General features: G+C 43.4%; 1 protein-coding gene across 6 annotated transcripts in view; it reads right to left on the bottom strand.

Annotated features, from left to right (window-relative positions):
• LOC137415620 (uncharacterized) overlaps positions 1–27,545 on the bottom strand; it is a 171,190-nt gene that overhangs the window by 24,354 nt on the left and 119,291 nt on the right. The window contains exons 22-28 of one of the 6 annotated variants that reach the window (XM_078767782.1): positions 25,305–25,511; positions 25,024–25,115; positions 18,363–18,410; positions 16,160–16,309; positions 10,059–10,133; positions 9,033–9,092; positions 4,299–4,443 (exon numbers count right to left, since the gene is read on the bottom strand). In XM_078767782.1, the coding sequence (XP_078623908.1) occupies positions 4,299–4,443; positions 9,033–9,092; positions 10,059–10,133; positions 16,160–16,309; positions 18,363–18,410; positions 25,024–25,115; positions 25,305–25,511 (777 nt within the window). The remainder of the gene's footprint in view (positions 1–4,298; positions 4,444–9,032; positions 9,093–10,058; positions 10,134–16,159; positions 16,310–18,362; positions 18,411–25,023; positions 25,116–25,304; positions 25,512–27,545) is intronic. The other 5 variants (XM_078767783.1, XM_078767785.1, XM_078767786.1 and 2 more) reach the window with 5 other exon arrangements.

Raw genomic sequence — 27,545 nt, 5'->3', positions numbered from 1 at the left:
AGACTATACTGTTGACAAAACGTTTTAACTTGACACTTTGCAAGGTCCCACCATATGCGAAGGTTGGCATGCTCAAGCTTAGAGGACCGGATTTCCCCCCACACTGTTTGGAAGGCATCTTCAAATTTCTTATCACTTAACAACCGAGTATTGAGTGACCAGTACGCGCTACCTCCTGATGTCAGGGGTAATTTAAAGGACATTGCCACTAAATTATGATCTGAAAACCCTGTTGGGAGTATTTGGGTAGTGGACACCACATTCAGCATTGGCTTATTGATATAGATCCTGTCCAGCCTTGCCCTTGATATGACGCCATCATGACATCTGCACCATGTGTAGGCCCGTGAAGTTGGATGCTGCAACCTCCACACATCCTCAAAACAATAGTTCTTGATGAGGCTCGCTAACACCTTTGCAGAAGCGCCGTGGGGTTCATGTCCATTCCTGTCAACTGAAGGATCAATTGTACAGTTAAAGTCCCCTGCGATACAGGTGAGAGCAGCTGGATCCAGCCCCTCTACAAAGTCCCGCAATGTGGAAAAGAATGTTCTTCTTTCTATAGGTTCACTTGGTGCATACACATTTACTATAATAAGCTTTTGTGTATTGCAGTAGAACTCCACCGCTATCAAATGTGCCTTATGGACCTCCCTATAAATAACACTCTGAGTGGGAAGCCTGGGACTTAAGGCGATGGCAACACCCGCCTTGGGTGTGGAAACCCCACTCAGCCACCATTGCCCTTTAAAGAGTTTACACCATTCAGCTGCCAAATTGTTTGTGGCATGGGTCTCTTGCAATAGAATGACATCTGCTTTTACCCTCTCCATTGCCTGGATTGCTTGAATTTTTCGTAAGGGGGCACATCCCCCATTGATGTTCAGGGAGGCAATATGTATTTCTCGCATTGTCATTCTAAGGTGGTAGCTCACCGTCCGCCTGCAATTCCTTATTCGCCTTTGTTACTGCTTTACGAAGACGTTGAAATTGAGGCTCCGAGAGCATGGGGTCATTTTTCTGTAAAAGAGGTTTCGAAACCTTAATGAAAGCTTGAACATCAGGGAAATGATCTCTAATTACAACATGACGTTGTCTAAACGTTTCGTTTAAGAAATCAATGACCTTCCCTTTTGTCACCTCTGCTTGCCTCACCTGCTCCTTCTGAGACTCACTCAGGGCAGCAAGACTGCATCCTTCATCAGCCTCGACCCCACTCTCACCCAGTGGTGTGTCAGGCACTGGCACCTCATCTGTGTCATTGTCACCATGGTATTTTTGTTGCGTCTGCATGGCACCAACTACCCCATCGTTGTTGTCTGCCATCGACTTATCAATCTCTTTCTCATCATCTTCCGTTGAGATGAGGGTCCTTAACTGCTCGTCGCATGGTGCAGGGTGTCCACCATCACACACGGTGACACGCTCGGTAATGCTTCGATTCTCTTCATCCTGTGAAATGGGCAGATTCCCATCTCTACCTATTGCATTACCATTTTGCTCATGGTCATCAGGTTGGTCTGTATTACCATCTGCCTGCACGAGAACCATTTTGTTTCCTTTTCCTCCATTCTCATCGCTCGCAAGAGAGCGTTTCAAGTTTCTCCTCGACTCGGTCTCCATCAGCTTCACCTCCTCGAAGTCCCTTTGTTCTTGAGGTTGCAGCCTCTCCTCCACATATGGTTGCTCCACTACCGTATGGGCTTCTCTACCAGCACCACTGTCACCCGCACCCTCGTATTCCGGTGTTGACCTTTTTTCGACACCTGGCTCATCTACAGGGTCGTTCAAGTCATTTACAGGGGGAGGGGGAGCTGCCCCAGCTGCTGTGGCATAACTCTTCCTCACATCAGGACAATACTGCCGAGTGTGTCCGTATGCCCCACATGTATAGCAAATCAAGGTCTCAGTAGCTGCAAAGATACGGTAATCATGATCTCCTATTTTAAAATTTATAGATATGTTCAGCTGTTTTGCCTCATCCTTTAGTACGACGAAACAAAAACGTCTAAACGACTCTACATGCTTCAGCCTTCTGTTCCTGGTTCGCAGGGGGACCGTGATAATTCGTGAGACGACAGTCCCATGCTCCCCTAATTTACGTAGGATTTCTTCATTCCTCAGAAAGGGCGGAACGTTACTTAAAATAACTTTAACCGCCGGCGTGTCCATGGACGATACCGGGACAAATTGGTCATTCCACAACGTTAACCCGTTTTGCACCACGATGTCTGCAAGGCTAACTTGTGACACGAAAACCACCACTTTGTGGTTCATTCGAGACGCAGCACGAATGTTATTTACCCCGATCAAATCCCCGATTGCAAGTAGAACATCGTCCATTTGCACGTCTTCCGGCGGAACAAGGCACAGCCCGTGCTTACGCGATAACACCTCATCACTAACACGATCAGCAGTCCTTTGACTATTCCTATTAGCCATTTATCGGCAATAAACTAAACAAACTAAACAGTAACAATGCAATAAACTAACCAAACAAATCAAAATTAGTTAAATAAGTAAATAAATAAATAAATAATCGGCACGATATAACCAACCCACGTTATAAATTAATACAGGTGGCTAACCGTTACCGTGCTGTCTCTCTCTCCCTCTCTTGTCTCAAGAGCAGAAGGGAAACACGGAGAAAACTTCACAAACTCGTACAAGGACACAAATGGAGTGAAAGGAGGATAGGAAAGACCACCAACACAGCACCGTACTCACAGCTCAACACCCACAGCCGCCATGATTACCACACCCACGCACGACTCACAACCATCCAGAAGGGGGCGCGAGAGAGAGAGAGAGACGGCGAGAGAGAGAGAGAGAGACGGCGAGAGAGAGAGATGGCGAGAGAGAGAGAGACGGCGAGAGAGAGAGAGGCGGCGAGAGAGAGAGAGAGACGGCGAGAGAGAGAGAGACGGCGAGAGAGAGAGAGAGAGAGACGGCGAGAAAGAGAGAGAGAGAGACGGCGAGAGAGAGAGAGAGAGACGGCGAGAGAGAGAGAGACGGCGAGAGAGAGAGAGACGGCGAGAGAGAGAGAGACGGCGAGAGAGAGAGAGACGGCGAGAGAGAGAGAGAGAGACGGCGAGAGAGAGAGAGACGGCGAGAGAGAGAGAGAGACGGTGAGAGAGAGAGAGAGAGAGACGGTGAGAGAGAGAGAGAGAGAGACGGCGAGAGAGAGAGAGAGAGACGGCGAGAGAGAGAGAGAGAGAGAGAGAGAGAGAGAGAGAGAGAGAGCGGCGGAGAGAGAGAGAGAGAGAGAGAGAGAGAGAGAGAGAGAGAGAGAGAGAGAGAGAGAGAGAGATTTGTCAGGATTAGAAAAACATATTCCAAATGTTTGGCCAGCCTGAGAATTTGTCAAGGTCTGAAGAGAAGGAAGAGAGGCCTGTCTGAAGGATGAGGTATGTCACTGCAAAGCGTGGAGTCATCAGCAAATAGATAAAGAGGATTTGTCAGAGTCAGTGAGATAATTTATGAAGATGAGGAAAAGGACTGGGCTCAGAACACTGCATTGTGGCACTTCAGCTTTGATAGGGAGAGGGGATGAAAGGAATTCCGTTGAGTGCAGCACGTTTGCTGTGAGAGTCGATGAAGTCTGTAAGCCATGTGTGGAGTGGGCCTTGGATGCCATAGGCAGAGAGTTTGGAGAGAAAGCCAGGATGTCAGAATGTATAAAAAGTATGAGATATGTCCAGAGATACGGGGCTGATCTCATGACCAACATTGAGGGCCTCTATCCATTGTTGGGAGAGGCGAAGCAGCATGTCCCATTGTCCCAGGTGGAGTGATCTGGTCTTAATCCGAATTGATAATCTGAGATGAGGTTGTTGGATTAAAGGAAGGTTTTCATATCAACTATGATGAGGAGAGAAAGAGGGAGACAGAGATAATGTGGAAGGAGAAAGAAAGAGGGTGAAAGGGTTGAAGAGGGTGAAAGGGGTAAAGAGGGTGAAAGGGGTAAAGAGGGTGAAAGGGGTAAAGAGGGTGTGAGGGGTGAAGAGGGTGAAGAGTGGGAGGGAGATGGATCTGGTCGATGTTAGACTTAAATGGTGGTGCCAAAAAGGTGCAAAACCAGCAAACCAAATGGCACATGCTTCTCGTACGTATTATCACTGCTATAATTTTGATTGACTATTTGCCTGCTCTGATGGCATAGATTTTGTAGTCATTCATATTCAATACATGGTGGTGTACCTTTACATTCCATTTCCTTTGATACCAATGGCACTTCACAGCAGTTTATTACACGTTCCTGAATAAAAAAGGGATTATGGAAGAAGAAAAATTCTCACCAGCTCTGTGTGAAAACCTGTTGAAACCAGAGGGAGGACCCAGTTCTGGACCATTCGCTGGTCCTTGTGCACCATCCTGGACATCCGAGGCCACTGCCGGTGCTGGGAATGGTAGGCTGGTGGGCGGAGGTGGTGGTGCTTTGCTCTTTAAAAATTAAATAAAAGGGGCGAAAAAAGAGAGTAAACAAGTACAAATACATTCAAAGTACACCGTCCCCATGCCAAATAATTAAATATCCTCCAGCGTGTCATTGCAGGGGGGCCTCTGGCGCCCCGGCAATACCGCCGTGCAGCTCATAGAGACTGTATTGGGAGCGAGAGGTGTACAATAATTGATTGATTAATTGCATAATTAAGATCAATATTGATATCATAAAATAAAAGATTATCATAAAATATTTTCTTAATAAATTGGCTAATAACATAACTAAACCACTCGTGCTTCATCCGAAGATGTAACTTTTAGAAATTTAATTAAATAAGTCATTAATAAAAAAATGTAAATAACTAATATATTAATCAATAAATAATTAATCGATTAATTGATTAATCAGTAAATCAAAAATATCCTTTATGGCCACATCACTTGGTCACTGTCATGTTCAAATAGCAGCTTACTAGCTCAAAAGACACATGAAAGCCCGCTTGGAGTTTGCAAAAAAAGCACCTAAAGGACTCTCAGACTATGAGAAACAAGATTCTGTGGGCTTTCATTTGCCTTTCACTGAGGAGAGGCTTCCGTCTGGCCACTCTGCCCTAAAGCCCAGATCGGTGGATTGTTGCAGTGATGGTTGTCCTTCTGGAAGTTTCTTCCATCTCCACACAGGATCTCTGGAGCTCAGCCAGAGTGACCATCGGGTTCTTGGTCACTTCTCTTACCAAGGCCCTTCTCCCCCGATTGCGCAGTTTGGCCGGGCGGCAGCTCTAGGAAGAGTCCTGGTTGTTCCAAACTTCCTCCATTTAAGAATTATGGAGGCCACTGTGCTCGTGGGAACCTTCAATGCAGCAGAATCTTTTTTTGTAGGCTTCCCCAAATCTGTGCCTCGACACAATCCTGTCTCTGAGCTCTGCAGGCAGTTCCTTCGGCCTCCTGGCTTGGTTTTTGCTCTGATATGCAGTCAGCTGTGAGACCTTATATAGACAGGTGTGTGCCTGTCCAAATCATGTCCAATCAATTGAATTTACCACAGGTGGACTCCAATCAAGGTGTAGAATCATCTCAAAGATGATCAAGAGAAATGGGAGGCACCCGAGCTAAATTTCAAGTGTCATAGCAAAGGGTCTGAATACTTATGTCAATGTGATATTTCAGTTTTTTATTTTAAATAAATTTGCAAAACTTTCTAAAATCCTGTTTTCTCTTTGTCATTATGGGGTATTGAGTGTAGATTGGAGGGGAAAAATGAATTTAAACGATTTCAGCATAAGGCTGCAACATAACAAAATGTGAAAAAAGTGAAGGGGTCTGATTACTTTCTGAATGCACTGTAGGTATGGGTTTATAAAGCAAGAAAGCAGCCTTGTTAGTATCAGATTGAACTATAAGTCCTATACACAGGATCTACGAGGTCTATACCATTCAGGAATATGCTTTTACAGATCTTCATCACTGCCCTGAGAGTCATTTTCGCAAAGGTGTCTACGCAAATGCCAACATTAATTTTTGGATTCCTCATGCCCTGAATATTCCAAAAATGTATAGTTTTGCTAATCTCCAAAAATTTTGAATGAAAAAACATAGTGAACCTGTGTAAATCATAGAAAAATTAAATTGCTAATCAATTCATCTAATCAACGCTAATCAATCAATTGGCAAACAAGAAAACCACCACCATTTCACCCAAATCTGTAACTTAAAAAAAAATTAAGTCATTAATCAAATAATGAAATAATTATCGATTAATTGATTAAACAATAAATAAAAAATACCCTTCACAGCCAAATCCCTTGATCATTGTCATGTCCGAATATTAGCTTCCGAGCTCAAAAGGTGCCTGAGATATTGCCCAGATGAGAAAGAAAATAAATAAATGACTAATAATGAAAATAAATAAATAAGAATAATTAAACAATTCATCAATTGGCTAATATAATACATAAACCACCACCATTTCATCCGAATCTGTAACTTTAAAAAAATGAATTAAACAAGTCATTAATCGAATAATTAAATAATTTATCGATTAATTCATTAATCAATAAATCAAAAATAGCCTTTTCAGCCAAATCACTTGGTCATTGGCATGTCCAAATATCAGCTTCCTAACTCAAAAGATGCCTGAGATAATGCCCAGAAGTGAAAGGAAACATATAAGTCCTTAATTAATCCTTAATAATTAAGTAACTAATCAATTAATTGATTAATCAAAAAACAAAAGATACAGTTTTTGACAATGTACTTACTCACTATTGTGCCCAAATTTCAGCTTCCTCGCTCAAATGATGGCTGAGATATCGGCCGGACAAACAAACAAACAAACAAGAAAACAAGAAAACAAGAAAACAAGAAAACAAACAAACAACCAGAGTGAAAACTGAGTACTCCCTTTCAGCATCATTGCCGAGCCCGGCAATGACGTTATGCAGCACCTGGAGATGGCATCGGAAAGGAGCGGTGTACAATAAATAATTGTTACAAGTCAAGACTTTGCTTGTTTTTTTATTTATTTGAAGGGAAACCAAACGCCTAATTTTTTTTTGGGAAAACCATTGAAAATCATCAATCACGGTCTAATTTGAAGGGGAAAAATTGATTGTTTTTTTGCCAATCACATCATGTTGAAAAAAGCCATAGTGTCGATTTTCGATTTTGCCAGTGATGTCACATGATGACCTCACCTTGATTCAAATGGCGGTGTTACATAGCATGTCGAGCTTGGATTCCACCATAATTAGCAACTATGAAGGTTCTCGATATGTTGAAACTGATCAATGGGATTGTGAAAAAACCGTTGGAGACAAAATTAGTGATGGAAACGCTTTCGGGAATTAGGGAGCCGGATTGTTTCGAGCCTTGGGTCAGTGATTCAGACTAACATATTGTCAGTGAAGATGGCAGTGTTGGTAGTGCAGATGAAAACGCCCGTCTCATGTTCACTCCAGATTGGTGCGTTTTATTTCTCTGTTCAATTGACGGTTTATCAGGACTTTTGTATAAATTGATACATCAGTTTTATTACTCCAGAAGAAATAAGGCACGACACAGCACGGACACGACACATCAAACACAGCAAGGACACGGCAAGATATACAGCACAGACACCACCCAGGAACACACGGACGCCACCCAGTGTCGTGCTGTATTGTGTTAATGTCCTGCCCCAGTGGAGGTGACCTATGGGGGGGGGGGATGGAGGAGGGGAGGCATGGCGTGGTCATTGCTAGCAAGGGTGACGGTTGATGGGGGATTGCAGAGTGGGGGGGGGGGGGGGAGGGTGGGGGGAGGAGGGGGAGTGGGGGTGGGAAGTGAGATGGTGGTGGGTATTGTGGGGGTGATGGTTGATGGGAAACTGTGGAGGGATGATGGAGGGGGGAGGGGTGTGGGGTCGTCATTCTAGGGGGACGGTTGATGGGGGATTGCGGAGGGGAAGTGATGTTGGATGGTATTAAAGTTTTGAGCGACGGTTGTTCCTTCCGTCTAATCATGGGGATGGCATCCTCTCTCAATCGTGGTGGATAACCACAAGATCCATAACCATCTCTGTTGTTTCATAACAGTGCTCTGTAAAATGTTCCGAGCACAAAAACGAACATTTTGTTGGCCCGATCCACACGGGTATTTCGGACAAACCTCGTCCAATTTCAGGCAACCCTCGGATATTTTGGCCATTGGTGTAGCATGAAGCCATCTAGGTTAGTATTACCACAACCATCAATAATGCATCGACCCAGTATATCTGGAGAAAGTTGAAAATGAATCGCCGTTTGAGTTAAATCGCACCACGATGTAACTTGTGAACAATACGGAAGTAGTGGTCGACTTCATGGTTTGACGTCATGAATAATCATGAAGAAGATTTCGACTTTTAATTGCAAAATTACCTTCTTTATAAATCCGAAAAACACACATCACAGATATAAAAAAATATGTATTTTTTTTTTGTATGCAAGATCGAGCTATGAAGGTTCTCCGTATGTGCTAACATTAATGTAAGAGCTAACATCAATCACAAAAAAAATAAAAACAAACGGACATATAAAACATACAATAAAGGGAGCGGGAGACGAGATGGGGAGAGAGAGGGAGGCACACAAGTACAACAGCAGAGCACAGGGACATCGGGAGATCTGTGGGAGGGAGAGGGCTTGGGGGAAGGAGGCATGGGAATGGGGGGGAGAGGGGAAGGGGGTGGGAGAGGTATAAAACACATGGACACCACGAGGACTTCCAGGAAAGAAGTTGGAATTTCAAAAAAGTGGATCTGGGGTGGATTAACGGGGGTAGAAAAGATCAAGGTTTTGGATGGGGGAAGACAAGAGATGATGGAGAACAGCTGTTTTAAAGACCTGGAGGGAGGAGTGGGATGGAAGAGAGTGAGGGAGTTTGTTCCAGAGGCGGGAAATTTGTGAGGTATCAAGGGATGGATTAGTGTCGAGGTAGTCTGAGCTTTGGGTTCACCTTTAGAGACTTTTTATTACCTTTTACAAAGCACGATATCAATATTCTTCCAAATCAAATCAATAAAGAACAACGAACATTAATTGGGCTTCCACATCTCCACAGCACCCCCTTACCTCGTCCTCGGCAGGTTCATCTCGGTTCACCCAGCGTCCAAGTTCTTTGTCAAAAACAATCTAAACACAATGTATGCGCGTAATCGATAATGTGCATGCTTATTGCTGTAGCTTATTGAAAAACAACCAATAGTGAGAAGCAAAAATCCAAAGTAAAAATGATGGAAATGTTGCCGAAAGATAAAGGTGAATATAAATTAATGGATGATGACGCAATGAAGCGTTGACGTGGCAAACGGGCACTATTTCGTTAATATAAACGGGATACCTGATGTGAATTGAAGACAATATTGGTGCATGTTCAAACTGAACTGAACTGATCTCACCTTACCTCCCCTCCCTTCTACCACCCCACACCAGGCCGAGCCCCAGCATATGCTCCATGCAATCCCCCCCCCCCCCCCCCATCTCTTTCAATGTATCTCTTCCACAATAATTCACATCTCCATTTCCTCCAATTTTCCAACCGTCCTACTTCTACTTCTTTAACAGTCAAAATTATTCCTACTTTCTTGTGTGGTTGACAGGGGATCATTCACAAACCGGCTGTGCAGGTCTGACATTCAAATAGAGGTGGCAGAGATTTGGAATTTGGCCAAGGTGCAGGCGATAACTCGCGTACTCTTTGCAAAGCACATCGTGGAATCTTAACATCCACCGATGACAAGTGTTAGCAGAAAGGTCCTCCGGCTTGATGTCCTTCCATTGGATAGCACAAACGTTAATGCATTGCCCTGTATGCGAAACACCAGGATGACAGTTTATAGCTCGGTTGAGATTCAAACCCGGACTACACAGCTGAGGTGAGTGACATAAATTCTGAACAATCCTGCCAGCCCATCGTCTGTCCTACCACAAGTCCCTTTCATTTATGTCCCCCTTCCATTTTCTATGTTTTCTTCAACTTTACTCCCAACATCCTCAACCACACTACACTGCATACATAACATGTAAATGGCTCTAAAAGTCAAAAGGTGGTGAGGCATGAATATTGTCATATGAATGATAGATTATCTGGTATCTCACCGACTTGTACGTATCATCAGGAAGATGAGCTTCGTTTTTTCGTTTCCCCAAAAACCAGCTGAACCAGCCATGAGACTACAAAGCACACACATGCATAGTGGTCAAGTTAAACTATCATGTATGTTTGTCTGTGTCTGTCTCTCTGTCATGTCTGTCTCTGGGTCTCTTTACGGACGTGTCCGTGTCTCTTTATGGACGTGTCAGCGTCTCTTTATGGACGTGTCAGCGTCTCTTTATGGACGTGTCAGCGTCTCTCTCGGGACGTGCCTGCGCCTCTATGGACATGTCCGCGCCAGTCTCCGGACATGTGCGTTAGCACATCTCACCCGTGTGTACGAGTGTCTCGTGTTTATTTATGTGTGCAACTGTTTGTGTGTGTCATTGTTTGTTTTCTCCAAATTTGGGTTTCAGAAGCTGGAGCAGAGCCCTCCCAGGTGATGTATCCAACTTCGTGTGAGTTTGTGTGTGTTTGTGTGTGTGTGTGTGTGTGTGTGTGCGTGCATGCAAGTCGTTTTCGCCTGCTATCCCCACATGTGGGTGGGACTCAGTAGATGAAATGGAGATCTACAAGGTTTCAAAGTATCCACCGCCGTTAGCGTGTGTGCGTGCATGCATGCATATGTGTGTGCATGTGCCCATGTGCGCGCACGCGCACGCAAAATTTGTGCAATATGTGAAGGTTTACACAACATACCACTGTACAACATGTCACACATAACATGTGTGTATACAATACAACATGAGCACAATATGTATAACGTATAAAAATACTGTGTGTGCATACAATACACAGCTTAAGACGTCACATAAAACAATGCAAAACATGGCAAAGCAAAACCAAAGACAAACATGTATAAACCATAATCGTGCATGTGTACGAGCAAATCACGACACATGCACATGTGTGTGTGTGCGTGTGCGTGTGCGCATGCATGAGTGCAACACCGCCACCGATCTTCCTTTTTCTCAGGCCTCCCTCACATTCAGGTGCACAAAATCTCAGCCCCCCCCCTCCCACTCAGGTCCGCTAAATCGCAGCCCCCCTCCCACTCAGGTCCACCACCAAATGGCAGGCCCCCCTCCCACTCAGGTCTGCCAAATCACAAGCCCCTCCTCCCATTCGGGTCCACCAAATCACAGGCCCTCTCCCAATCAGGTCCGCCAAATCTCAAGACCCCCTCACGCTTGGGTCCACCAAATCTCAGGCTCCCCTTCCACTCGGGTCCGCCAAATCTCAGGACCTCCTTCCACTCGAGTCCGCCAAATCTCAGGCTCCCCTTCCACTCGGGTCCGCCAAATCTCAGGCCCCCTCTCTGTGCGCGGCAAAACCCATCAAGCCACGGGCACCTACCCTTCCCCCCCATCAAAGCGGCCCACAAAGCTGTTGCATTCTGCATGTTACAGGATTTCACGGAGCTCGGTTCCCCGCAGGCATACCATGGCATAAAGGGAGTTGCCAAATCCCAGGCCCATGCTCCCAGCATGACGAAGTCGGAGAAACCCAGCAAGCCGCCAGGCCAGGCTGCGTCTGTGTGCGTTTGTTTGTGTGTGATTGTTTGTAATTCCGGGTCATTTCTACAGGTTAAGTTTGAATGAAGGACAATGTTGCAATCGTTAAATTTAGCCCCAATCCTTGTGGGTTCCCAGCCCCTTGATGAACTGAATGTCTCGGAAGCCACGATTATAAGCTGACCGGCATTGATCACCACAATTAGTTTGGGCAGGAATCTGGAAATTGGCCAGCTCTCCTGCCAGATCAACAGCTCAGAAATAGGGCACTTGCAATTGAGTTGTCTCAGCGAAGTTAAATTTTCAATCCAACTGTTAATTGTCACCATGGTGCTTCGCGGGATGGGCGTTGCATCAATGAGTGTGCAACTAGGTGAACTAACTAACTAGTCAGGCAGCATGTGAAGTCCCACGAGAACTATCTGATGAAAACAAAGCATTTGTCTAGATGTCTTAAGGGGACTCCAAATAATAATTAACAAAAATTATTGAGTATGACATTTGCTTTGTTGTCAGTTGTGAATATTTGTATTTGTACGAGTATTAAAAAACAAAAACAAAGCAGATTCCCAAACCGCGAACCCTTTTTTGTTCTTGTGCTATCAGGTAACCTTAAGACATCTAGACCAGTGGCTTGCTTTTTTCACAAAATTCCCATGGGATTATTTTGTGGAACACACTCCCTGAATATACAGTAAGTCAGCTCTTCCGTACAAAGATATACTATATAAGGAAGAAAATATATACTGTACAAGGAAGAAACGTTGACACAGGATGAATCAATTTGCCCCATCATTCCTGTACTATATCAGCCACACATTAATTCAATCTATCAGGTTTTTTCACCAAATTTCAGCGATCATACCCATCCATCTGCTAGAATGAGCTTGTGGGCACTTAAGATCTGATAGTGCCTTTCAAAGAGTCGGCCATTTTGTGCCAGCCGTCACCTGAAATGCTTGGCAGACACTATGTGCAAACTGGGAATGAACATTGACTGCACGAAGCAAATAATTGGCCACCACGGGTAGCTATCAGGGTTATGTGCCTGAACAAGAGAGAGAGCTTCCCAGATTTCATTTTCAACATGTAGTTAAACATCCCATTAATTATGTTTTGCTTTGTTGCTTAAAAAGGACCTCATTCCCAAAAAGTAAAACACAATCAGTCCTTTCACCAACTTGTGCAGATGCATTACACCAACACTTATGTAAAACTACGTTTGTGTCGTTCTTTAACGGCCACTATTATCCTACCTTGTGGGATTTGCCGGGGGAAGCTTGGCCCAAGACTTTCACGAACCGGCCTGGCCAGGCCTGACATTCGCCTGGTTAGGGCAGGAATTTCGAATTTGGCCATGGTGCCGGTGATACTCGCCGACTCTTTGCGAAGGACACCATGGGATCTTTAACGTCCACCAACCCATGCTGGCAGACGGGACTCCCGGTTTAACATCCATCCAAGGGATCACCCTGCCTGTCGGGATTCGAACCCAGACTAGACAGCATAGGCCATCCTGTCAGCCACTTATGTAAACTACAATGCATCTAAATTTTTGTTTGAAGGTTTCATTATAGCATTTCATCAATCTTCTACAAATTTTGTGCTATTCCACTTCGTAGTTCCCCCCTACCCACCACACCCACCTTTTCCATTACTTGGATACATGCCAACTTAAATGTATAGTTTTCCCAACTAGCTAATCGTATTCATTCACATGGGAACACGGGACAGACATGGCACAAGGTTAATGAGACAGAATAGAGAATGTAAGCTGAGCCGTGAGGTCATGCTTTTTTTCTTTGCCTGAAATAACACTAACCTGAAAAGCAAGAAACAAGGGGTGTGTTTAGTTACCAAGCTGCTAGTTGGCGGTTTCTAATGGAGTGCTTGCTTGAATGCTTAAGCCGCTTGGCAAGTGCTCTACAAGAAACTCGGTAATGGAACACACCCCTGACGTTTTTGAGGCATGAGCCTAGATCTACTGTAATCTATATACCCCAGAGAGGATAATAACATGACTCTTCCTGCCGCTCATGTACGGAGTGGGTGTTACTCTTTGCCTGAAACCAGGCCCAGCTGTCTGTCAGACTCGTAATCGACATTGAACCAAACCGTGAAGACCCTCGGAGATTAATTATATAATACTTTCAGCAGCAAGGAGGGAGTTGAGTGGACAGACAACAACAACAACAACATGCATTTTAAAGGCCATTTCCCCTACTAGAGCGGGGGTTAGCCTTGCGGTCCCCATGACAATCTTCTCCATTTTGCCCTATTTTCTGCATCTCTCCTTGTTAACCCCCTTGCCCGCATTTCTTCTTCCACCATCTTTAGCCAAGTCTTTCTCGGTCTTCCCCGTCCTCTACTTCCTTCTGCATTCATTTCCATCACTCTTCTCAACCAGTCACTTTCATCCTTCCTCAACACATGACCAAACCATCTCAACCTGTTCCTCTTCACAGCATCAATCACAGGCTCTATTCCCATCATCTTTCGCAATTCATCATTTGTCTTCCTCTCTCTCAACGATACTCCGCACATCCGTCGAACCATTCGCATTTCCACCCTTTCCAACCTTCGTTGCTGCTCTACGTTCATTACCTATGTCTCGCTCCCATAAATCATAACACTTCTCACACATGCAGCATACACCTTTCCCTTCAGCTTCAACGACACTCCCCTCATCATCAGCATGCCACTCAGTTCCCGAAACTTCTTCCATGCACATCTCACTCTAGCAACCGTTGCCGAATCTGATCCACCTTCTCCATTCAGCATGTCTCCGAGGTAGCAAAATGTTTTCACACCTTCCAGCTTCATGCCGTCTCCAAGATCCAACTCAACATTTCCTCCATCTGCAGCTCCCTCTGTGCACACCTTACATTTGAATGTAGCTGCCACACTGGTTAATGACCCTCTCAGACCACTACATTTTTGATGAACCCACTCAGCGCACATTGTACATTGAATGGAGTTCACTCCGACACCCTTTCTACACACAGCACAAGGCCACTACCCAGTTCTTTCCACCTCACCACATGCTTTACCACTTGCCATCACCTTCGTCTTTCCGATATTCACCTTCAGACCTTTTGTCTCCATACATTCCTTCCACTTGTTCATCTTTTCCTTCAGTCCATCCATACTTTCCGCAATCAACACCAGATCATCTGCATACAACAACTCCCACGGTAAACCCTCCTTTACGGTCTGAGCCAGCACCTCCATCACAGCTACAAATAGTAGTGGACTTAGTACCGACCCCTGATGCACTCCCACCTTCACCTCAAACTCACCACTGTTCCCATCCTTCGTCCTTACAGCTGTGCGCACTCTTTTGTACATTGCCATCACTACTCTGATCAACCATTCCTCCACTCTTAGCTTCCTCAATGCCCATGTCAATACTTTGCGTGGAACCCTATCGAATGCTTTCTCCAGATCAACAAACCCAAGAAACAACTTTTTCCTCTTCTCCATGTACTTGTCCTGCAACTGCCTCACAGTTGAGTGGACAGAGGAGGCAAAAAAATTTTTTTGCGTCGCAGGTTGTGACCACAGTGCAGTCATTCTTGTTTTTTATGTTTTTAAAATTTTATTTTTAGGGATTTTATTTAGATCGCTCTACGGTGCCACAGCATTTCAAAATATGTGAAAGGTAATAACTCTAAGTCATACGAATGATTTTTAAAATAGTACATGCTGCTTCCTTGTGAGATGCTCAGCATTTAAAAAGGATAGAGCACAAACAACCATAGCTTGGTAACCATTGTGCAGGCATGATGGGCCTCATGGCTTCCTCCTGCATTGAAGTTACTTGAAAGAGGAAAATAACTTGAGTTTGTTCAGCCAAGCTGATTTGGAGCCATATATGCAACAGGACACTGTTTACGAGCTCAGTTAGAACTATGAAATCTCTGGAATAAGACAATGAAGAAGAACTTTAAGAATAGTCTCAGTCCACTTTCCCTCTCAATTTAAAAAAGAAAAGGTTGTTGTTATTGTTATTTATCGCAGCCATGTTTCAAGCTCTGCAATGGTTCGTGGTGGGCAATGGAGTGCATAGAGCCGAAACTTGGGTGTTGGATGTCGGAGAGCTGTTCCAGGTAGGAATTTGCAATTCGCCCATGGAGCTGGAAACAACTTGCCAATTTTCATTGAAACACCGCATGGGATATTTCACATCGAGCAGCAATCAATGGTAGCAGATGGCGCACTAGCATAACGTTCTATCCGATGGACAGCACCCTATTTGATGCAACGCCATACTGTGAAGCACCAATCAGACTGTTTATAGTCAGGCCCAGAAATGAACACACGCTATACAGTTCAAAGGCAAGTGCACCACTTCTTTGCGATGCCATTGGACTTGGAAAGGAAAGGAACTAATATGAGTGAAAGTTCAAATTTTTTAACACAAAAGGGAAATTACAAGAAGGATTAATGGGACCATTTGATGTCCAAACAGATGCCATAAATGCAGATGGTACAAGTAAATTACAATCCACTCAATGGTTATTAAAAAGAAACAACAATGAAAACCAATACTGTGGCAACCATTGGCATTTCACTGAAGTAGAAGAACGTACCTTTCCTTTAATTTCCTTGCTTTTAGCCATGATTAGCGGAGCAGCTGGAGTAGAAACGGTGGTGGAATCACTGGACTTCCGGGAGAGAGACCTTGCACCGCCCGAGTGGGTTGACGACTCCGAAGGATTTCGTGAACGATGGCCTGAGCTCTGGGGAACATGCAGAATGTTTTAGGGACACAGAAAAAAATGGTGCTTAATGCTGTTGATTAGCGTTTGATGATGTTATTACCGAAAAACAACAATCCAATCTTTGAGCAAAGAAACCAAGAAAACTAGATCAAGCTCAGATCCCAAAAAGCAAAACCACAGAGTACCACAGCCCAATTTGACTTTGCAGAAGAAACTGTGTGTATACACAGGGTGTGTGAGAAAGGTGAAGCTCCGACAAATGATTAGATCAAACATTCACTTCCACCAAGTCCGCTGGACTTTAATCGAGAGAGTTTGAAAGGACACAAGAGAGGACGAGAAAGAAGGGCTGGGAAAAAACGTTATAAAATATACACTGCCTGGCCAGTTTGCAAAAAAACAGCGCACCGACTCATCCAACACCAGAACTGGAGATGCAAATGCGATCGATCACGATATCCCATCAGTGATCGCACCATATACAATCGGCTGTTTGCGAGAAGCGCACCGATCAGTGAGGCTGATACATTTTTACGGTAAGTAAATTTTTTGTTTGTTTTTTGATATAAAATAAAATAAAACTCTATCGCACCGACTGGTGGATTCACTCTGAGAACTGCAAATGCCAGGATGTGTAAAACTATGCAATTTAAACTCAACGTCTATCTCAACGCAAGATAATGCGGAGTGCTGTGTCTTCCTTCAGGCTTGGACGCCAAGTGGTTGAAACGGCGACTATTTCCAGGATCAAAATGCGCTTTGGGGGTCACGCAAGATCGAAGCAAAACAAACAGTTCATTTTCGATAAAGTAGCATTACACTCACGGCAAAAGAGTGAGCTAACCTTTTGGAATGGCTTACGAACGGTATTTTTTATTTGGAAGCATTTTAAATAAAACTAATTATGTGCATTTTTGCTCTTAAACTTAAAAAAAAAATTCCCTTATGAACCATGAACTGCTGCTACTGAAACAGTCATATACACCACCCTTGTACACTAGGATTAAAGAATGAATGAATGATCGTTTTAAGGCCATTTTCCCCGCTAGAGCGGGGGTTAGCCTTGCGGGCCCCATGATAATCATGGTTCCCTGTTTGAGGCAATGTTTTTATGGCCGGATGCCCTTCCTGACACCAACCCTTGGTCATGCTCTTACGATGCACAGGGATACGGTGTACCTATTCTAAACCGGGGTACACACCGGGATCATTCATCCCAGCAAGCTGGTACTCAATTTGCGGACCTCGGAAGGATGACAGGCTGAGTCAACCCCCCTGGCGTTAATTCAGCGATCGACCGGGATTCGAACCCAGGATCCTAGGATCCCAAGCCGGCACCCTAACCGCTAAGCCAACACCAGGCATTACTGCTAGATTTACTGCTAGTCAACACCAGGCAATAAATTAAGGATTAAAGAAAGAGGCTTAAAGGCTTATAATGAATTCTGGGTTTTACCAGTGTCGATCACATCATCCCATCGAACACGTTACATGACTTATTTGTGCCATTGTTGCGTCCTTTATCACCTTATTAAAAACAGTAAGTGTCCTGCTTGTAATGATTTTCAATTTTGTTTGACTGACAGACAGACAGAGTAAAATAACTATCTCACTCCTCTCTGCGCATGTGCGATCGCGACGAATTCTGAGCTAAAGTACTATTAAACCGCAGGTTCGTGTTTGTGTTGAACGTATTCAAAATATAACATTCATTTTAAATAAGTTGTGCCTCAATCATAAACTGACAACAGACAGACAGATGGACGGACTTGGCCAATTGCTTAACCCCACTTTTGGCGCGCGGGGTAATTAGCACCTAGTCAGGTTAAACGATTATTTTTAATTTAAAGTCGAAGCAACACCTCAAAATTAGTGCCAATCTGTATCAATAAATAATTTGCAACCATTAGTTTTGGACCATTAATTAAGCGTCCGTGGCGATTCAAATACTGCATTTGCTAGTGAGGAATTTCGGGAAAAGTCACACATACGATTTCATTTTCAAGCAAGAGGTAACAGGACAAAAGCAAGGTGAGGTATTGTTCCAGCATCTGCCAGAAGCAAAGCGTACTTGCCGCCCCGAGCTGTCAGATGCTGTCCGGGAAATTCTTTGCTTCTGCTTGATGCAACAACATAAAATGAAATGAAAAAAATTGCTTCCTTTCTTGCAGTTAACTCATACAACATATGAAGACAAAACATCCACAATAGCCACACTCGTGAATTAGTTGAAGATAACTAAACAGCAACCATGAAAAATAATGCAGTGGTTTTGTTTCTGATTTCAGACATTAACCTTAAATATAATAATAAAATAAACTACACATTGATGTTGCGCGGTTTGGGTTTCATTTGACATCATGTAATTGATGCCAACAAGCTTCTGATATGACTCACACAAAAACCATTCATACCAACAAATGCAACAAGTATTCATAAAGGTTAAGAGCTCCATGTAGACTCTTTTTCATGTAAATTTCATAAAGGTTTAACAGACTGATATACACAATAAAATGCTGGCGATTGGAAGCACGGGTGATGATGTTTAAAAAAAAAAAATCACCGGGAATGTTATGGTTATGTACAGTGCCTTCAGAAAGTATTCACACCCCTTGACTTTTTCACATTTTGTTGTGTTCCAGCCTGAACTTAAAATTGCTGAAATTGAGATTTTGTGTCATTGATCTACACACAATACCCCATAATGTCAAAGCGGATTTTTTTTCAACATTTCTTTTATAAAAGAATTAAGAATGAAATACAGAAATATCTAATATCATTAAGTATTCACCCCCTGAGTCAATACTTCGTAGAAGCGCCTTTGGCAGAGATTACAGCTTCAAGTCTTCTTGGGTATATCTGTATCACCTTTGCACAACTGGATTTTTCTCCCATTCTTCCTTGCAGATTTTCTCAAGCTCTGTCAAGTTGGATGGGGAGCGTCGGTGAACAGCAATCATTAAGTGTTTCCACAGATTCTCAACAGGATTCAAGTCTGGGCTTTGGCTGGGCCACTCAAAGACATTCACATTCATGTTCTGAAGCCATTCCAGTGTTGCTTTGGCTGTGTGCTTGGGTTAATTGTCCTGTTGGAAGACAAATCTTCACCGCAGTCTAAGGTCTTTTGCACACTGAAGCAGGTTCGCCTCAAGGATTTGCCTGTATTTGGCTCTATTCATTGTTCCCTCTATCCTTTCAAGTCTCCCAATCCCTGCTGCTGAAAAGCATCCCCATAGCATGATTCTGCACAGTAGGGAGGTATCACAGGGCACATAAAAGGTTTGCATAGCATTGACGTAAATAAAGTACAATGTGTAAATGCACATAGTCATCTTGGATAACAAACTGCTACCTATGAAGTTGTAAAAATGACAACAATGGGGATGCATTCGATGTTCCCAGTAGAGTACAATATTAACATGTTTCATGATGATGATTATTTCAGTTGTTTCAGACGCAGGGATGCGAGGATCAATGAGCTTCCACCGTACTGGTTGTGTATGCTACTTGCGCTGAAAGCACCAGTCTTTGCTTTATCGGTCGATGATTGGCTGTAAATCATCACATGCATTTCACAGCCTATCGGGGATCCACAAAAGACATGGCTGCTTCCACTGAAGGTGCTAAAATAGTCACCGAGGCTTGTCATTGCATCTTAATTGCCAAATGGCCAATGTGTTTTTTTACTACAAGGACGTGAGGGAAAAGGAATGAATGAATGAATGAATGAAAATGAATGAATGATCGTTTTAAGGCCATTTTCCCCGCTAGAGCGGGGGGTTAGCCTTGCGGGCCCCATGAAAATCATGGTTCCCTGGTTGAGGCAATGTTTTTATGGCCGGATGCCCTTCCTGACGCCAACCCTTGGTCACGCTCTTACGATGCGCAGGGATACGGTGTACCTATTCTAAATCGGGGTACACACCGTGATCATTCATCCCAGCAAGCTGGTACTCAATTTGCCGACCTCGGAAGGATGACAGGCTGAGTCAACCCCCCTGGCGTTAATTCAGCGATCGACCGGGATTCGAACCCAGGATCCTAGGATCCCAAGCCGGCACCCTAACCACTAAGCCAACACCAGGGATTGAGGGAAAATAGACGTGAGGGAAAAGGGAAAATATAGACGTGAGGGAAAAGGGGAAAAAATAAATAAATAATTGTTTCAAACAATTATTGCATTTATTAACCAACGATAGGACTTTAAAGTGGCAACTACTATTAAATACCGGAAGCCGCTACTTTATTCGACGACCTATTGATACGTCTCAGCCCATACAAACTGTTAACACAAATAACTTGCAATAGACCATCGCCATTGCAATCCCAGGACAGAAACACAACTTGATGAGATACTTTTACGACTTTCACCTTCTCCATCCAAACATGCCACCTCCACCCTCAAATACAACATGTCAGAAAAAAAAAAGAATTCGCAATCACAGCACCACCAAAGCTTTGTAACAACAGAACAACAACAAAATAATCAATAAATGACATTCCATGATCCATTCATTCAAACAAACTCTTCCACGCTTATCCTCTTCCATATTCTAACCCTAACTGCCCGGGTTATATCCAGGACGTAGTTTGGCTGGAGTAACATTAGCTGAACTCCGTCCTGCATGTAACCCCACATTCAAAATATAATCAGCACAAACTCTATCCAACTCAGGAAAACAATCAACACAAAAAACACTCTACCTTGAACCTGACACGAATTACAACCCACCCTCAACTCGCACAATATTGACAACTTCAACATATGTTGTCTTTATGATCTCTGAGGGAATCCGGTCGGAGTGGCCAGCTTCCTTGGGGCTACGGCCTTGATGATAATGACCTAATCCATACATGTTTAAGTTCACAGTGGTAAATAAAGAGCTAAATTTATTATTGCCAAACACTCCAAAAATAATTGCTTAACCCCACTTTTTGCTTTCCCCGCCCGCGTGGGGTAACAATGTGCATCTTGTATCCCTTATTCAGCTTTTCATGACACCAGGTGCAATTTTAATAACTTCATGTAAGCAATCAATTATTTTGTCATCAAAATGTGTTCGGAACAAAGTCAATGTCAAAAACAAACTAGAGCAATGTGACTGCGTCGCCAATATGCCTCCGTGTAGTCCCTGCCCATGATAATGGGTAGATTCCCTCGTTGACTGACCTAAAATAAACAAGTTTGATTTAAATCCTTTCAGCTATTCTCAAGTCTCACATTTTTAACAGACATGACAGGTTTCACATCAATCGGTGAAGTGGTTTTGGAGAACGTTTTTTTTTTGAAAAATATCAGCTTTCAAGCTAATATGGCGAAATCATGTAACATATGACATCAAAAATGTACACTCTGCATATGTATAGCTACTGGATCACGATGAAGTTTCATGTTGATCTGATAAGGTTCGTTCTTCTATCCAAGATGGCTGTCAAACCACCAAACTACGACGTCATCATTTTCAAACTATTATGCAGCAATGGTGTTGGATGCCAATTCTAAAATTTTGCATCGATAGCAGCGTAAAAGGTTTCTGAGATATAAAGATTTTTTCTTTCAATCCAATATGGCTGCCAAACCATGTGACCGATGACGTTTTAGTGATAAACTTTTAATCACCATACCTAGTCGATTACACACGTAACGTTTCAAGTCGATCACTTCGGTGGTTCGGGAGATGTTTTTTAAAGGTTTTAGGTTAAATCCAATATTCTATCTTTTGGTACTCACAATACATGATAGCCAAACCATGTGACCTATGATATCATAAATTTCATATTTCAATACAAATGGGTCATGGATCATGTGCATGCAATTTCGGATTTTTAGGATAAGGTATTCGACTAAAACATTTTTGGCTGGTATACCACTTCACTGAAGATGTCATCATGCTTTTGTTCCCCATTGGGAGTACTTGACAATGTGCCAAGTAAAAAAAAAATTCCATTCAGCCGTTTCCGAGAAATATTTTTTTGGTTATTTGCGTTTAATTCAATATGGCTGCCAAACCACATGACCTATGACATCACAGTTATCACAAACACATTCTACATAGGTATCGCTGCTACCCTGAAAGTTTTGTCTCAATCAGACATTGTGGTTGCTGAGAAAAACAAGGTTTATCCCGCATAGATGTACATATAGACGGACGGACAACCCAAAAACATAATGCCTCCGGCCACCTTCGGGGGCGGAGCACTAAAACCCCTGTATTCTAACATTTTAAAGTGTACCGTACACTTCTTGGAATCTCCAAAAGAATCAACAAAACAGTGAATATTGGCTGGGTTGTAATATTGGCCTCTTCAATTAACCCGTATAAAGGTGTTAGAAATGTTTGAGGATGATGCAGTTTGTGTACCTGTGAGCTGGGTTGTGACAAATTTAAGTGATTGTAAAATGGAGAAATGCGGATAACATATGCACACGTTTTGTCACCCTGCGATTAATCGAGTAAGAAAAGATGGGGTGACAGGGGACCTTCATTGGTGGTGGTTTAGTGAAGAGGAAGAAGAGAAAGATGAAGTAGAGGAAGAATAATAAAAAGAGTGAGAACTACAACGCCACTCAGTAGAGAGCATACCTTCGCGAGGTTGCCCAGGTTACGTTTATTATCCCACTGAGAGGTCAGATAAGGATGCGGACCTTAACCAAAATATAATCGGCGTGATCTTGTCACAATGTCACATATTCAACTCATCCACCAAGTTTTGTCATAAGTCGTCCACAACGTTTTGAAATATCATGCTATATATCGTTTTTGCCCCTATCACTCAATTGTGAAGAATCACTAAAATCCTTGATCCAGATTCGAATATTCACCAACGTCTAATAATTTAGTCTGTGTCACATACACAACCTCTCCACAAAATTTCGTCCGAATCTGTCCACAGTTTTTGAGATATGCTGTTCACAGATAGACATACAGACAAACAAACAGACATGGGTGAAAACATAACCTCGGTCCACCTTTGGTGGCAGAGGTACCTAAATATCTGTCATCGCCAAGGGTAAGCCTCCCCTGGCGTCCGCGATCCAATGATGGCCATATTCTTTTCGTACCACATTATGACCTTGACCGTCAACATTTAGGGATAGAGTGTAAATTAAGAAAATGTGTCCCCATCTACAATCTATACAGAAAACTCATCATATAAATCAGAGGGAAATTATTCAAGTTATAATCAAAAAGATGTTTTTCGTTAATTTGATCAAAATCTGAAAAAGTAGGTCAAGGACATTTATCAAATATCAGGTGCACAACTTCAATGCAGGTACACTATGACGATGCAAGAACATCATCTTGGAACGAAAAGCGGTCTTTGAAATTCCACTTTGGCAAAATTTAGCGATGACAAAAATCCTTCTTCTTTATTTTTCCAGAAATCCACTTGAACTTGACCTTCAACTCGGAGGGGCATGATGTACATCGAGCGTAAATGCATCTTACTTATAGGATATTAGGGAGGGCAATTTCGTTCTTTCCAGACAAGCCTTATTTGAGTTAAAGTGATAATTTTAAAATGTTTTTAATTATGTCATGACTATAAAAATTAGGTCAAGGGGGAAAAAAAAGTCAACCCGCATACTTCTTGTTCCCATTAATGAGGCAAAATTGAATTCCGAAAGTCGCAGCCAGCTCCGAGATACAGCTCAGAAATTTACAGAAAAAAGGAAGAAAAAAAAAAAGGCCCCCAAACCTAAGTGGTGGTCTTGTACTCATCGAGGGTCGAAGAAACTCTGTGGTACCATTAACAATTGGAGGTGCCAATTGTATAAACAAATTCGACAACAGGTACAAGCTTCCTAACTCTATTCTACAAGGGGAAGCTTAATGAAAGAAGCAATGAATGAATGAATGATCGTTTTAAGGCCATTTTCCCCGCTAGAGCGGGGGTTAGCCTTGCTTGCCCCATTGCTTGCCCCATGACAATCATGGCTCCCTGTTTGAGGCAATGTTTTTATGGCCGGATGCCCTTCCTGACGCCAACCCTTGGTCACGCTCTGCGCAGGGATACGGTGTACCTATTCTAAATCGGGGTACACACCGGGATCATCATTCATCCCAGCAAGCTGGTACTCAATTTGCCGACCTCGGAAGGATGACAGGCTGAGTCAACCCCCTTGACGTTAATTCAGCGATCGACCGGGATTCGAACCCAGGATCCTGGGATCCCAAGCCGGCACCCTAACCGCTAAGCCAACACCAGGCTTAATGAAAGAAGCAATGTACATTTTTAATACTTTCTTTCCACCTCGTAAGCCTGCGCTCCTTAAAAAAAGTGAAATATTTGTGTATCGCCCCATATTGTTTATTCCAAATCATGTGGTGTACACAGTTCTACACATGAGTACGGATTGGCTGAAAATCGTATAAAGACTGATAAGACGCCAAGGGAATGTTAAGGTTACGGACATGGTGATTTTCGTGTACTGTGTGTAAAAACTTGAAAGGACGTCATGCATTACTTATGTTGTGACAGTTTTTGTTAAGGATAATATAATATTGGACAATGTGGGGTTTTGGGTGACCAACAGGTGACATTCTACATTTTGGGTTGGTGAGCAACTTATTCGGCACTTTTCCTTTTCCAATTTAGCAATTTATTCTGTCGCAATGATTTTTTTTTTAAACAAGCAACATAATATTGTTCTTAATCAATGAAAGTAGCAGGTTCCTGAAACAAGGTGATAGCAGGATGGACATGAAATGGAAAAAGTGGTTCCTCACCACATGAGACATATCCTCATACATATCTCCTCCATGTCGTCTCCCCTGTGAGGTTGACAGAGGTTGTTGCACCGGCTCTACGGTTGTCTCGACTGGAATAAAAGAATATGGTGCACAGGGTCACAAGGCCTAGATACTTACAGAAGCTCAACAGTGGATAACTAAATCTGTCTTTGCTAAACAAATAACTTTCTACTATTGGAACAAATCAGGAATAACAAAAATATTCCAATACTTAGCCACCCTTTTCCCCATGACAGACAACTTCCCCGACAACATACCCCGAGGACCAACGACTGGTTGACCATCCGGTCCCCTTGATAATGAGTCTGGGACAGAGTATTGGGATGCCGTCTGTGGAAAAAAGCCATTGGCTACTTGGCCTGGCACAAAAGCTGGAATTCCAGGTGGGCCTCCAACTTGGGAGAACTGTTGAGGGTAGGGTGGGCCTGCATGTGACTGGGTCGTCATGAAGCTCTCTCGATTGCCTGCAAGAAAAAATTTATATATAGTGTATGTACATATGTGCACACGCGCGCGCACGCGCACACACACACACACACACACACACACACACACACACACACACACACACACACACACACACACACACACACACACACACACACACACACACACACACACACACTCGACATCCCCCTCCCCCCCCTGCCTGCCTTCCCATGCCTCCTCCCCCCAAGCCCTCTCCGTCCCACAGATCTTCCGATGTCCCACCTCTCTGCTGTTGTACTTGTGTGCTTCACTCTCTCTCCCCCCATCTTGCCTCCCGCTCACTTTATCTTATGTTTTGTGTCCGCTTTTTTTTTTTTTGTGATTGATGTTCGCTCTTTCTTACACGAGCCTCAATCTTGTATACAAAATAAATAAATAAGTAAATATGTCACATACCTTTCAATTACCAGATATACAATACATGACAGACTTCACTCACATTGATCAACATACAGTGCATTCAGAAAGTATTCAGACCCCTTCACTTTTTTCACATTTTGTTATGTTGCAGCCTTATGCTGAAATCGTTTAAATTCATTTTTTCCCTCATCAATCTACACTCAATACCCCATAATGACAAAGAGAACACAGGATTTTAGAAAGTTTTGCAAATTTATTAAAAAGAAAAAACTGAAATATCACATTTACATAAGTATTCAGACCATTAACTCAGTACTTAGTTGAAGCACCTTTGGCAGCGATTACAGCCTTTAGTCTTCTTGGGTATGACGCGACAAGCTTTGCACACCTGGATTTGAGGATTTTCTGCCATTCTTCTCTGCAGATCCTCTCAAGCTCTGTCAGGTTGGATGGGGACCGTCGGTGGACAGCCATTTTCAGGTCTCTCCAGAGATGTTCAATTGGCTTCAAGTCAGGGCTCTGGCTGGGCCACTCAAGGACTTTCACAGAGTTGTCCCGAAGCCACTCCTGCATTGTCTTGGCTGTGTCATTGTCCTGTTGGAAGGTGAACCTTTGGCCCAGTCTGATGTCCTGAGCGCTCTGTCTCAGGTTTTCATGAAGGATATCTCTGTACTTTGCTCCGTTCATTGTTCTCTCAACCCTGACCAGTCCCCCAGTTCCTGCTGCTGAAAAAGACCCCCACAGCATGATGCTGCCACCACCATGCTTCACCGTTGGGATGATATTGGGCAGGTGATGAGCGGTGCCTGGTTTCCTGCAGACATGACGCTTAGAATTGAGACCAAACAGTTCAATCTTGGTTTCATCAGACCACAGAATCTTGTTTCTCACAGTCTGAGAGTCTTTAGGTGCTTTTTTGCAAACTCCAAGCGGGCTTTCATGTGTCTTTCACTGAGGAGAGGCTTCCGTCTGGCCACTCTGCCATAAAGCCCAGATCGGTGGAGTGTTGCAGTGATGGTTGTCCTTCTGGAAGTTTCTCCCATCTCCACACAGGATCTCTGGAGTTCAGCCAGAGTGACCATCAGGTTCTTGGTCACCTCTATTACCAAAGCCCTTCTCCCCCGATTGCTCAGTTTGGCCGGGCGGCCAGCTCTAGGAAGAGTCCTGGTTGTTCCAAACTTCTTCCATTTAAGAATTATGGAGGCCACTGTGCTCTTGGGAACCTTCAATGCAGTAGAATTTTTTTTGTAGGCGTCCCCAGATCTGTGCTCGACACAATCCTGTCTCTGAGCTCTGCGGGCAGTTCCTTCGACCTCATGGCTTGGTTTTTGCTCTGATATGCATTGTCAGCTGTGAGACCTTATAGAGACTGGTGTGTGCCTTTCCAAATCATGTCCAATCAATTGAATTTACAACAGGTGGACTCCAATCAAGGTGATCAAGAGAAATGAGAAGCACCTGAGCTAAATTTCAAGTGTCATAGCAGAGGATATGAATACTTATGTCAACGTGATATTTAAGTTTTTTCTTTTTAATAAATTTGCAAAACTTTCTAAAATCCAGTTTTCTCTTTGTCATTATGGGGTATTGAGTGTGGATTGATGAGGGAAAAATGAATTTAAACTATTTCAGCATAAGGCTGCAACATA

The sequence above is a fragment of the Myxine glutinosa genome, chromosome 13, assembly GCF_964187855.1.
Source record: "Myxine glutinosa chromosome 13, kmMyxGlut1.1, whole genome shotgun sequence".
NCBI lineage: Eukaryota > Metazoa > Chordata > Myxini > Myxiniformes > Myxinidae > Myxine > Myxine glutinosa.
The sequence above is the reverse complement of the archived record's forward strand: the minus strand, read 5'-3'. Positions and strand labels throughout refer to the sequence as shown.